The sequence below is a fragment of the Pseudopipra pipra genome, chromosome 5, assembly GCF_036250125.1.
Source record: "Pseudopipra pipra isolate bDixPip1 chromosome 5, bDixPip1.hap1, whole genome shotgun sequence".
Lineage (NCBI taxonomy): Eukaryota > Metazoa > Chordata > Aves > Passeriformes > Pipridae > Pseudopipra > Pseudopipra pipra.
Genome location: NC_087553.1, coordinates 28,743,533 through 28,757,316, shown reverse-complemented (window position 1 = coordinate 28,757,316; position 13,784 = coordinate 28,743,533). Strand labels below are relative to the sequence as shown.

The following is a 13,784-nucleotide window of genomic DNA, read 5'->3' as shown; positions in this document are numbered from 1 at the left end:
GGCCCGGCCCGGCCCTTCCCCGCCCCCGGTCCCGGAAGGAGGAAGCGTCGCGGCGCTGCCTCCGCAGTGGTCGCGGGGCGGTGGCGTCTCCGCGGGGCCAGGCGGGGACTCGCTGCCGGGGTCCGCGCTGCCCGCCAGGTGAGCGGCGTAGCGGAGAGGGTGGGAGGGACGGACCGGGCCGGGCCAGACCGGGGTTTGCCTGGGCGGGGTGGGGGACAGCGGCGGCGGGCGGGCGGTCTGAGCGCTCCCCTTTCTGTTTCCCTCTCCGGGCGGCTGATAACGGCGGCTCGGGTGTGAGCTTTTGTTTTGGGTGTTTGCGCGGCGATTTCTTTTGTATTCGCTTCACGTGTGGCTTCATTATTGTTGTTATTGGTATTGTTATTATTATTTTGTTTGTTTGTTTTTTTGTTTGACCTGGACGTTTTTCGGCTGGGGAGCTTTCGCGTCCCCGTTACCTCAGCGGTGCGGTGGGATAAAGGTGGGGGGAAGGCTTTCCCGATCGCGTAATTTTCAGTGAAAGTAGGAAATTCTGTCGGTACGGCGGAAGAGGCGCTCCAGCACGGGCTTATCCAAAGGCAGATGTTCTACCCAGCTCCTGAAGGAGGGAGCAATCGGAAAAGGTGAATGCTTCTGCCGACACCTGCGTAGTTGCTCCATGGAGGGGTTTGAACTTGCTTGCGGAGCTTTCTGTCAGGAGTGTGATCGGAGAGATAATTTTGGTCACTGGGGACTCTCAGGGGCAGCTGATGGGTAGTGGAAAACCTTTACGTTATAGACAATAGTTTTCACCTTCCGTTGTCTTCGGACATGTGGGGTTTTTTATGACATAGAGGAAGAATGAAAGTTTATACCGTTGGGTGTCAGATCAGTATATATATCAATATAGCGAAGTCATTGGTAGTGTTGGGCGCTCCATCTTCCATCATGTGTCACTATTTGTGTGCTTGTATGGCGTCTTGAACTTGGAGACAACAATTAGTTTATCTTGTGTGATGAGACCAGTCCTCTGTCTCATCCTGTTGTCCCAGTCGCATGATCCAAGGACTTGAAAAAATTGAGAGATGTAGTGGGTGCTGAGAAAACCTTTTCATAGAGACATTTAGCAAGTTTCTAGTATATGAGAAGCTTGCAAAGTCTGTGGTTTTGTAGCTCCCAAATGTTCATAAACATAAATTCATAGAAATGGGGGAAAGGACTCAGACTTTTTATTTTCAGAATTAACAGTACATATCAGGTACTGTACATATTTTCCACTAATGCAGCTGCTTCACTACTCTTTCTGACTTTAAAACCAAAGTTCCTAAGCTATTTTAAAACTTCTTTCCTTATACTTGTAAATTATGTTCCTGTTCTTACTTGACTTCTCCCCCCTCTCCCTTTTTCACACGGAAGGAACATGGATGTCAAGAGTAGAAATTATTTGCTTATGAATCGCCAAGCATTGGAAAAAGACATCAAGACTTCTTATATTATGGATCGTATGATTTCTGACGAAGTGCTAACGTTACAGGAGGAAGAGAGAGTGAAACAGCAGGTAGAGTCATCTTTCACTGTTCTTTATCTTCCTAGTGTAGTCACATGCTTTACCATCCTTCTTAAAAATAGTAATTTCTGTCTATCCGATTCCTGGATTCATCAAATGAATCCAGCACACAGTTTTTGTTGCACTTCATAAGGTCAAGTTAAGGGCTTGGTCAAGTTAAAGGCTGTTTCTCTAACTGGAAATAATCTATAATTGACAGCGTTTGACAGAGTGATAGATTAAATGACTTCTAAGGTCTCTTAGTTTTGTATAATACATCTTTTAATGTTTGGATTTTTTTCTAGAATACACAGAAGGAGCGAGCAGCCATGCTAATAAACATTATTCTTACAAAAGATAATAATTCATATAGATCCTTTTATAATGCACTGCTTCATGAAGGGTACAGAGATCTTGCTGCACTTCTTCAGGATGGCATCCCTGCTGTCTCATCTGGTAACAGAAAGAGTTCAATGGATGGAATGACTTCATATGGTCAGTGTAACTACAGCGATCCCTGTGCTTGAATGTAAAGACAAGTTGCCTTGTGGAGTTTTGGAAATCTTACTCAGATAATAAAAGTTTACCAGTGTAATATGCTACTCCATATGGCCACAAAGTGGACAGATAAAGTGTACATTTTCTTTCCCGCTATGCTATCTCAGCTTAAATCAGTGGAAGTCTTGCTTGGACCACGGTGCTGTGCTGTTAAGTGCCAAGTAAAAGCCTTACACAGCATCCTTTTTTTTCTGCTGCATCCATAGGGTGGTAATTTTTTGCTGAGAAAGTGACTTGGTTGTTGGTATAGTAGTGTTGAGCTCCTGTGTTGGCCACAGTTTCCACTGGAGCTGTTAATTATCTTTTAACTTCTAGGGATTGATGTAACTAGCTTGCCTCATGTGGTCGTTAATTGGAATACTGTTGTAGGTGGGGGGCTTTTAAGTAATTTATTTCTAAAAAGCAATATTTTTTCAGTCTTTCATGTTGTGAGTCCAGCAGTTTTTAGAGCGTTTTTATGGGACATGAGGTGGGGAGGGAGCCCACTAGTTATTTTGGGCGAGCAGTTGTTTGGTTGGGTTTGAAGAAGCATCGCATTTAGAATTCACTTTTTATTTTCATGTTTCTTGTTTCTAACTTTAGTGAAGACAGTTCTCTGCGAAGGAGGCGTACCACAGAGACCAGTTGTGTTTGTCACTCGGCCGAAACTGGTAGATGCTATTAAAAAGAAGCTGTACTGCTTGGGAAGTGATCCAGGCTGGGTCACAGTTTATGGAATGGCAGGCTGTGGGAAGACTGTTTTAACAGCAGAAGCTTTAAGGGATCATCAGCTCTTGGAAGGTACTTTTAGAAAAACATCTATATTTTAATAAAAATTACTGCAGGTATACACGTTTTGGACATATATGGTGCAATATCGTATGTCATCTTGAACATGATTCAGGTTTCTAAATTCCTTAGTTGCTTCTGGAATATTTGCTTACAACATACAAGTTTCATGACCGGTTAGTGCTCTGGGACCACTAAGTGTTTTACTAGTTTATGGCAAAAGGTTTCGAATAGCTTTTCACCTTAGAATCTGCTTTGGTTTATGATATTAATGCATCCTTAATTAACTTGAAATTGTTATTTCTGTTAATGAAAAATAATATATGTAGTTATATTCCTTTGGGGCATTGCTGATAAAGTCCTTAGACTCCTCTTTTAAAAAATCTTGCTCTGACTTTTGCATAAATTTTAACAATGGCAGGCATTTGTGGAATGCTTACAGTAGTATCACCTTAGCTTAAAGCAGATCATAAATGAAACTATTTAATGGTATTTTTCTTATTTTATTTATTTTTCCCTGCATAGTACACTAGGAGGAGAAAGTAGGACTTGGACATTAAAAAAACATGATGTAGGGATAGATACCACAGCATCTGCTGCTACAGCTGACTCTTCTAGATGTCTTCTGATGACTGTTTTGGGATCATTTTTACATCCCAAACTCTGAACTTCTGCAGTAATACAGGGCTAAAAATATAAATACTAAGTTAGACTACAGAAGGGGTTGTTGAGGGACAGGCAGGAAGACATGTACAAAGGAGGGACAGCAGTATCGGTGGTGGTGTGAAATTTCTGTGGGAATTTGCCCTACAGAGCCTGTTCCTTTAAAAATAAACAATAGTCTTCTTGTAGAATCATCCTTTGGTGTTAATACTAGAGTTGCAAGGATGGCTTGCAATAGACTTTAGAGGTTTATATTTTAATTAATGTTGAGTTCTCGATTGCTATTGTAAACTGCTATTAAATATTTCTGATGTTAAATGTATAGCGCAATTAATATTGCTTTTCTTGTTAGATTACTTTCCAGGAGGAGTTCACTGGATCTCTGTTGGAAAACAAGACAAAGCAGGGCTCCTAATAAAACTTCAGAATCTCTGTAGTAGATTAGAACATGACTTGACGCTTTCACAAAGGTCACCACTTAACATTGAGGAGGCTAAAGATCGTCTTCGTTTGCTGATGTTGCGCAAATATCCCAGGTGATGTCAGTAAAATCAAACACTATTCTTTTAAAACTTTGCAGAGTAACTTCGATCTAATAATCTAAGGTGTCTATGTTGTAGTTATGTGTCTCTGTGATGTGTATTTTTTTTTTTAACCAACTTCCTAACTTAAACTAATTAGGCTTCTGCTAACAAAATATGTTAACCGACTGTGCAGGAGTCATATTTGCTTGAAAAAGTATTAGTTGTTGAATAATGAAAGTTGGGAACAAACCATTGGAAATAAGAATTGCTCTAACTTTCATTGTTCTCACTGTGTGCATATAGTGCTTTACTGATATGTGAGGATCATACAGCAGAAAAAAAGGACGTGTATCACTGCAGAAATATCTTCCTTTCCAGAACAGCTGATGTCTAAAAAGTGTTTGGCCTAGAGGTACTAAGGTGAAAGCAGGTTTTCATGATGTGATCACTTACGACCGAGAAAGCAGTTTCTTTCAAACTTCAGGGAAAGTGGCCTGATTTAATTAAGCAGCATCTCAGTCATTGCACAGCTTTTTTCATCTTTGAGCAATAGTTTTTTTTACTTTTGGGGATTTCATTAGTCTGGGAAAATCTGTACTAAACTAAACAAGCCTGCACCTCAGTGAGATATCTTGGGAATAATACTCCAATCTTGTGATCTTTATAGATGACATAGAGTAGAATACTGGCATTTCTGTACAGAAAAAAAAAAAAAAGCTTTTTCTTGTGAAGAAAAGATGTGAAAAATATGGCCAGGTCATCCACAAGAAATCTTTCTTTTTTTTTTTTCCTTGTGGAAATCTTATATGAAAAGTTCAAACTACACTTTCAGCTGAAAGTACACTTTTCGTGAAATATGTGAAGTGGTTGTTTTTCATTGACACATTTCCATTGTTATTTCTTGTTTATTAACAAACAAACCAAAACTCCTGAATACAGAAGAATTTGGATGTTAATTTTGTGCACGACATCACAGTGGGCATTGGAGGAAGTAGAAGGAAATGTACTGGGGAGTGAAGTTCATAAGGTGCAAGTGTGTTGAAAACCAAGCTTCACTCTTTCTGCATCTGGTGGAGGAGCTTGCTCTGCACTGGAATTCTCTTCGGTGGCAAAAAGTCACTTTAACTATTTCTGGATTCAAATAGTCAACCCAGGATATCTCTTGGGAATAAAGTACTAGGCAAAGGATTCACATTGTGAATCCATTATGTTTTTTGAGATTAAAGAATTAGTCAAATGAAGAAATTGAAACTATGATATACTTTAAAGTAAGAAATTACAGAATTTAATCTCCTGTCATTATTACCACAGGGGTTTGTGTTTGTCTGCTTAGGGTGTTTTTTTTGTTTGCTTTGGTTTTTCTTTGTTTATTTTATTTTTTTAAATAATCCTAATTAGGATTTAAGATTTGTTGGTGTGGTTGGAGGAGAAAGTCACTGGTGCCAAAATATTGGGAGGACTTTGAAGTGTTCAGATTAATTAAAAACATAAAATCAGGCCAGCATGAAATTCATGCCACCCAGCATATTTTCAAGAGTGAAAGTGCCACAAAATGAGTCATTTATGGCTGTGACGGTATTCTTTGATTTATCAAAAGGATATTAATAGAGGAGTTGTATAAAAATGAGATGGGGTATCCAAGACTTAAATGCAACTTTCAAAATGGGGTATGATGTGTATGCATTTCTCTAAGAAAGATCAGGTCCTCATTTATAAGCTTCGATGGCATAAGCACCATTTAGCTGAACAAAAATGCGGAAGTCTTGGCACGCTTCAGTGGGAATTGGATGACTTAACCAATAACTAGTGTAGCAGAAAATTCCAGAAAAAAAAAAGGCAGTAAGTATGAACAATTTGTAAGATTAAGTTTCAATAATTAACCTCACTGAATGCAAATAACTGGCGTTTCTTTTCATACGTCTACTTTTGACTTTTTGCTCTCTTGGAACAAACCTTTTGAAATTGACCTTCAGTAACTTCTTTGTCATATATAGGCGGGTGTAGGGAAATCTACTAGAAATTATTTTGGTGAAATTCGATGTATTAACCTGCAAATGTGGCTAGCCAGAGGATTTGAATGTGTAGTCACTATGAAATGTTGTTTCTGTAAAAATAGCCTCATCATCCAAGACAATTCCTTCACAAGAGGTTCTTTCCAAAGATACAAGAATAAAACTGAAAACTCTTGAGTCAAAAGGAAACTGAAATGCCTTCTCCCACAAAACTTATCACTAGCCTGTGTCAAGCAGAGTTGTTATCTAGTCCTGTACAACTCTTTTCTGCCTGGTGACTTGAAAAACAGAGTAAATATTTCTATTTTTCCTGGCATCTCTTAATGGAAATATTTCTCAAAACGTTATTGTTTGCACTTCAGTTGTAGCTATAAAATAATAAATGGTAAAAACTTACTTTTTGAGATACCTGCATTCAGCTTCTTGTACAGTGCTTAATCACAGAATCATCAAGATTAAGAGAGACCTTCAAGATCATCTAATCCAACCATCAACCCAGCACCACTATAATGACCCGTAAACCTTATCCCCAAGTGCCACATTCAGATGCTTCTTGAACACTTTCGGAGACAATAACTCCACCACTTCCTTGGGCAACTTATTCCAATGCCTAACCACCCTTTCAGTGAATTTTTTTTTTCTAATATCTAATCTGACCCTCCCCTAGTGCAATAGAAGGCCATTTCCTCTTGTCTTTCCACTTGAGGCAAGAAGAGGCTGACCCCTACCTCACGAAAACCTCCTTTTAGGTTATAGAGAGCAATAAGGTTTCCCCCTGAGCCTCCTTTTCTCCAAACTAAACAACCCCAGTTCCTTCAGGTGCTTCTCATAGGACCTATTTTTTAGGCCCTTTACCAGCTTCATTACCCTCCTCTGGACATGCTCTGAAGATATTTTATGTATTAATGTAAAAAAAAATTGTGCAGTGATACATTGTAAATTCTGAAAATGTTCTTTCATTATTAAAATGCAATACTTTATTTTAGCACTAGTAGTTGATATGAAATCTGCAATATTTCTTCTTGCACTAGATCTCTTTTGGTCCTGGATGACATTTGGGATTCCTGGGTACTAAAAGCATTCGATAATCAGTGTCAGGTTCTTATCACCAGCAGGGACAGGAGCGTAACAGATGCTGTGGCTGGTAAGGAACAGTTTCCTCTTCTGCACCACAGATTTTGTGTATATGTGTGTATACAATTTGTTCTTGTGAACTTTTAAAAGAATCTAGTAGAATCTCTGTTGGTCAATTTGTGGTGAAGTTTTAGAATTCTGCTCTGTAAGACTTTATGCTGTTTGTGAAGTAAGACTTATATGTTATCCTGAAAGTTAAATGTTTGCATTGAAGAGTGCAGTGATTCTCAACAGGATAAATTAACCTCTGTGACAATGATGTTGTTAACCTGATTATCTCTACATTGTTGAGTAGTCACTGCCCATAAGGCATTTGTAATTATTATAGTCTTTTTTTTGTTTTACTGATGCAAACTGATTCTGATAAGTAGAATTTATACTCTTCTTAGTGTTAAGCCTATAAAATACTATGCAAAAAATCATGAACCAGGTCCTTTGCTCCCAGTTTTACTTGGAAAATTCCTTCAATTTCCATGGGATTTTTTACATTCTTTTAACTTTTTTCCATGTTTCTGTGTCTAGGCAATAAATTTGAGGTTCATGTGGAGAGTGGACTAGCACATGAGAAAGGACTGGAGATTTTATCCCTATTTGTGAATATGAAAATATCAGAACTGCCAGAACAAGCTAACTCCCTTGTAAGAGAATGCAAAGGTATACTGGTTGCTCTTCAACATATCATTTATCACTGAATGGGTTTTTTTCTTCTAGATTTAGACTTACAAACACAAGAGGGAGCATCCTTTAATATTGTATACCTTAAGTAAAACACAAGTGCTTGTCAAATGTTTTTTGGGTTTTTTTAAGCAAAATAGGATTGTCCCATGTTGATTTTCAAGTATTTTTCTTCAGTGTATTTTCCTCATTAAGTGCTACAATTGCACTTAACTTTCGTGAGTTTGCAGATGTCTACATGGATTACACGTTTTGTTTGTCCTCCACAACTCAAGAATTTGATCATTGTGTTGGGAAAATTACCTGATTTACTCAATGACTTGACTGTCGGCTCGTGTTCCTTGAAAAGCTCTAAAATTGATTTAATCTTTTCCTTCAGGTTCTCCTCTTGTGATATCCTTGATAGGTGCATTATTACGAGACTTCCCTAGTCGTTGGGAATACTATCTCAGACAGCTTCAGAATAAGCAGTTTAAAAGAATAAGAAAATCTTCTTCTTATGATTATGAAGCCCTTGATGAAGCAATGTCCATAAGTGTTGAGCAACTAAATGACAATTACAAAGACTACTATAGAGACCTCTCTATTCTCCCAAAAGATGTTAAAGTACCTACTAAGGTAATAATAGCAGAAATCTTGTCAGTTTTAGTGAGATACAAGCAACAACTTTAAAGAATTCATAAAATTTACAATTGTCATGTGTAACTTGTGCTGTGTGTAACTTAATAGTAATTGCTAGATTAGGTAGATTTGGTCCATTACTGTATCATGACTTGTATTGTTAGTAGTGAAACTAAAAAAATCATAACTGAATAAATGTGTTCATAATGTTTAATGTGCATTCCGCATATGGCTCTTTAAGTAAGTTTAAAATGGAAGGTTTAAAAACTGTTAAGTGAAATTTGTCTCTTTTAAGAAAAAGATATGATCACCATAAATCAGCGCAAATAGACAAAAGACGGGATAACTTGTAGTATGTGTCCTGTGGTTTGGTATGAAAGAATTGGTGATTTATTGAATTGATTACTATTTGTAATATGTCTATATTTGTTAGTATACACTTTTTTGTCAGTTAATTGGTAGCCTTTTATGATATTCATAAGTCATATTATGACTTAGTTCTCATTCTTTTCTCTGTTACTGTGTTAATATCTTTTAGGTTCTCTGTATTCTTTGGGATATGGAAACTGAAGAAGTTGAAGATATACTGCAGGAATTTGTTAACAAATCACTCTTGTTCTGTGATCGTAATGGGAAGTCATTCCATTATTATTTACACGATCTTCAACTTGACTTTCTCACAGAGAAGAATCGCAACCAACTTCAGGTAGCATATTGATGAATCTGCTTACTTTTCACTTTACTCTTCAAAACTGGGTATTCTTCAGAAAATGTTGTGTTGTTAAATGATATCCCGAGTAGTTTCATAGAATAGTCCGTGATGCAGTTTAGCTTAATGCTGATTAATTACAAATACTTATTTTCAGTTTGAAACTATGGAATGATTTCATGATGGTTCCATTTGGACCTAGGAGACTAAACTGAGAGAAGACTATATCCATTATTTCTCTATCAGATGATTCCAGCAAGAGATGTAATGTGCCACTGCTGATTCCAAAGGCATAAAGACCCTACCAGAATAGGAGGTTCTTTCTTTAATGCAGAAAAGGGCTTTTTTACTTCCTTTTTTCAATTTAAGGCAATACCTGCAGGGAGAGGACATATAAATTGGGACCAGAAAATTTCGGTTCTGAAGGACAAGGCAGAAAGAAAAGATATGAAGAAAAAGCAAGTTTTTAGCCTTGCTTCAGAGCGACGTATATAAGGGTCCTTTTTTGTTGGCTACCCACATTTAATGTGAAGAGAGATTTGATAGCTATTATCAATCTGAGAAGGAAGGTTAACAGCTTTCTTTTCTGCCTTTTAATATCCAGAGAATGTTTCTGGAGAAGTCTTAAGGAGTAAATTAGGTAGGGTCTACAATTTGGAAAGGTAAGCTTTTTTTTATTTCATTTCTTGACATATTGTGATTGAGAAATGATATTATTATTCCTTAAAACTATTTAAAATATAATCTTAATAATACTTATAATTCCTCAATACTGAAACTAACCCATACCTTGGTATAGATTTAACTGAAACTATGTTTTTCTTCACATTACAGGAGCTACATAGAAACATAGTAAATCAGTACAAGAAATATTACAAACTGAAGATGCCTGTTCCATCCCAAGAGGACTGCATGTACTGGTATAACTTCCTAGCATATCACATGGCTGGTGCCAACATGCAGCAGGTGGGTTCTGTCAAGTGTCCTCTGTTTCCCTTTTTAACCCACTCTTACCTCTGCTTTTCCCTCTAGGCCTTTTCCCACTTCAGCCTCTCTTCCCTTAGGCCTTTGGGCATCTAGATGAACACTCAGCATAGAGTCTTTAGGAGACCTACTGCTAATCACTGTCCATTACAAAACCTGTTTTATTTCTACCCTTTGTATCTTGTCTTTTCGTTTGAGAAGATTTCTTGTTTTATATATTAATAGCTTGTATTTTCTTTTTCCTATTTTAAGAAGCTTTGATAAGAGATCTTCTCTAAACCTTTTTGAAAACCTAAGCTTGCTTTATTGTATGACAATACAAGTAAATTGATTCAGTCAGAGAATTTTATCAATTAGTTACCTTTTTCTTCGGAAGTCTTGTTAGTTTTTTTCCTCTTACGTCATGCAGATTTGCATGTAAAAATTCATTAGCTGATTTCAATAGCCAAAAAAAACCGCATCAAGAGGTAGATGGGCAAATCTCTTGTTCCCAAGATTGCCTTGGCACCTTTAAAAAACTTTGTCATTTTGCTACCTACTGTACTGTAGATATTCAGCTAGAATAAGATGCGAATCATGCAGAAGTATTAAAAATTCAGTAGTCTCACTTGAATCTGAGTCTCAAATGCATTGAATAGCATTTGATACTGGTTGCTGATTGCTTTATTTCACATGTACTCAAACCTTTTCAGTTGAACCTCTTTCGAGATGGTTCATCTGACTCATCATAATACTTTGTGGATTTATATCTTACTAGAACCTTCATAATTAGTGTGGGCTACAAATCTTGTTTTTATGGATCATATTTATTTAATTATCTTAATTTCTTTAACTTCAGTGTGTTTTAAAAATGTTTTTATTAGCAGCCTTTCTACATTTTGTAGAATTAACTTCTCAGAGTTCTTTAGCCTGGCTCATTATGTCTGTATGCTTCCTAGAGTTTGCATTCTATGTACCGCTTATTTCTCATTAGTTAGGCATGATTTCAATTTGTTAGGAGGCTAATAAAGCTGGGAGGTATTATTTTCCTTTGTTTAACCATGATAATATTTTAATCCTTGTGGTATTTACTGTCTTTAAATTGGAATATACTTAGAGCCTGTGCAGTGTTGTCTCTAAGCAGTTTTTCTGATTTGAACAAGTATGTTTTTTTAAAAGAAAGACTTTTTTAAGTACATTAATAGCAAGAGGAGGTCTAAAGGAAACATTGGGCCAATACTTGTTGAAGATGGTCATCTAACTAATAGGGATAAAGTGTAAGCATTCAATGGTGGGGTTTTTTTTGCCTCAATCTTTAATAATACTGACAGACTTTGGGCTGCCCAGCCCCCTGGGTTGGAGGAACATGAGTCTGGGTACAGTGACTTTTCGTTTGTGGACACTGAGGTTGTAAGTGACTGGCTGTATCAGCTGAATATTCACAAGTCCATAGTGCCTGATCTGATACAACCAAGAGCACAAAGGATGTTATGGCAAGACTCCTCCTGATCATCTGCCTATGGTTTTATGAGTCTGGGGAGGTCCCAGTCTGAGGGGCAACCTTGCTGCTCTCAACAGCTACCTGAGCAGAGGAAGTGCAGAGGGAGGTTCTGAGCTCTTACTCTCTGGTACCCAGTGATAGGAACTGAGGGAATGGTGCAAAGCTGCACCCGGGGAAGGTTAGACTGGACATTAGGAAGCATTTCTTTACCAAGAGGGTGGTCAACAGGCTTCCTAAAGAGGTGGGCAATGCCCCAGGCCTGTCAGTGTTTGAGTCATTTGGACAATGCCCTTAATAACATGCTTTAGCTATCAGTCAGGCAGTTAGACTAGATGATCATAGTAAGTCCCTACCGACTGAAATTTTCTATTCTATTCTAATAATTCCATTTGCAGTTTCAGATCACCTTTTTAAGTAGTCTTCTCATTTTTAAGTGAAATGCAGCTATAACAGATTTTTTGCTTTTGTTCAAATTCAGCTTCTCTTAGGAAGATCAACAATCACTATTAGCAATGATCTTTACTAGATTGGACTAGAAGCAGCTTTTTCAGAGTTGTATCTTAAACTAGGTTTTGTGTGCTACAAGTCAAGAATTGCTTTGTACTCCCATTCCTTCTCTGAGTAGCTGTATCAAAGAGCGGTCCTTTGCATTAAAATAACAAGCTTAGCCTTCTAGAACCCAGAATTTTCATATCTGATTAAATAAGATGCAGGAAACAGGGAATTGCTTGTTTTCAACTGCAGACAGTTATACCAGAGCATATTAAATACCTCATGTATTTCCTGTCCTTTTCTTTTTCCCCTAAGTAGATTCTATTGTGAAACTTATGTTCTGAACTTAAATTTATATTTCTTGTAGGAGCTCCGTGATCTTATGTTTTCTTTAGATTGGATTAAAGCTAAAACAGAATTAGTAGGGCCTGCTCATCTGATTCATGAATATGTAGAATATAGTTCAATCCTGGATCAAAAGGTATGATACTAAAAGGTAAATGATCGGTCTGTTCCAAATATATTTCTCTATTTTGTAATTGCATTTTGTTGGATATATGTATATATGGCAGGTGTATAGAAAGCTTAAAAAACTGAAGCACAAAACCAATACTAAATTAAATTTTAACTTGGAGAAGATAAAAAAGAAGGAAACTTTCAGTTTTAACTTCAGTGTGTAAGTGATTGGCCATGGAACTCAGTAACCAAAGTGATCAATACCTAATGGTGGGTACATAAGGTACTCTGCTTTTGAGGAGGTGTAGAATTATGTTAGCCACTTGGAATAGTCTTTGTGATATTTCACACTGACTGCTTCTTGAATAAATCGTTGTTGCCAATATTCTTTATTTGAAAAATAAGGAGATTATGCTTTCCTGAGTAGGATAATGAAATATTTCAGTCTATTGTATGTACTTGCTAATAGAACTAAATATAAAAATAGAGCTAAGTGCTTCTGTGAGAGTACTTACTGTGTAGAAATTTAAAAAGGCAAAGGGCACTTAGGAAATAAATACTAAGATAAATCTATGTTATCAAATATTATCTGCTCTGTACTTAGGATAGCACAGTTCGTGAGAACTTCCAGGAATTTCTCTCTTTAAATGGGCACCTTCTTGGACGGCAACCATTTCCTGACATTATACAGCTGGGTCTTTGCCAACCAGAGACATCAGAGGTATATCAACAAGCCAAGCTACATGCTCAAAGAGAAACAGGAACTTTTTATTTGGAGTGGATGTAAGTAGATGCAGTCCATCTGCTATGCTGATCCCTTGATCCAAGGAAATCATTTGATGTACAACTAAATACAACATATGGCTAATAAAAGGACCTTTGTAACAACTGATAAGGTTTTTTTTTCTGGGGAAAGAAAGTGAAATAATTTTCAAGAACCCTGGATATGTAGGGCCACAAATTAGTAATAATTACACAGAAATAAATATAGTAATATATTTACATCTGAATTCAATTATTGTTCTGTTAAATAACTATACAAAGATGAAAACATGATACTTTGAAACTTCTTTAAATGCTTTTTTTAAAAGTTAGAATTGTAGTGCAAGTGCTGGGTATGTTACAGTATGTTTTTAGGTTTTATAGTAAAATGTACAGCTTAAGAAAGGAGAGCATTTGTGCTAAC

General features: G+C 37.0%; 1 protein-coding gene across 6 annotated transcripts in view; it reads left to right on the top strand.

Moving 5' to 3' along the window:
- Positions 1-8: 8 nt before the first annotated feature.
- APAF1 (apoptotic peptidase activating factor 1) overlaps positions 9-13,784 on the top strand; it is a 32,904-nt gene continuing 19,128 nt past the window's right edge. For 2 of the 6 annotated variants that reach the window (XM_064655356.1, XM_064655355.1), the window contains exons 1-13: positions 44-138; positions 515-620; positions 1,393-1,534; positions 1,828-2,017; positions 2,663-2,860; positions 3,864-4,047; positions 7,079-7,191; positions 7,704-7,835; positions 8,236-8,474; positions 9,016-9,183; positions 10,021-10,152; positions 12,510-12,623; positions 13,203-13,381. In XM_064655356.1, the coding sequence (XP_064511426.1) occupies positions 580-620; positions 1,393-1,534; positions 1,828-2,017; positions 2,663-2,860; positions 3,864-4,047; positions 7,079-7,191; positions 7,704-7,835; positions 8,236-8,474; positions 9,016-9,183; positions 10,021-10,152; positions 12,510-12,623; positions 13,203-13,381 (1,832 nt within the window). In that variant the 5' untranslated portion in view covers positions 44-138; positions 515-579. Of the gene's footprint in view, positions 139-514; positions 621-1,392; positions 1,535-1,827; positions 2,018-2,662; positions 2,861-3,863; positions 4,048-7,078; positions 7,192-7,703; positions 7,836-8,235; positions 8,475-9,015; positions 9,184-10,020; positions 10,153-12,509; positions 12,639-13,202; positions 13,383-13,784 lie in introns of those variants that run through there. The other 4 variants (XM_064655360.1, XM_064655358.1, XM_064655359.1 and 1 more) reach the window with 4 other exon arrangements.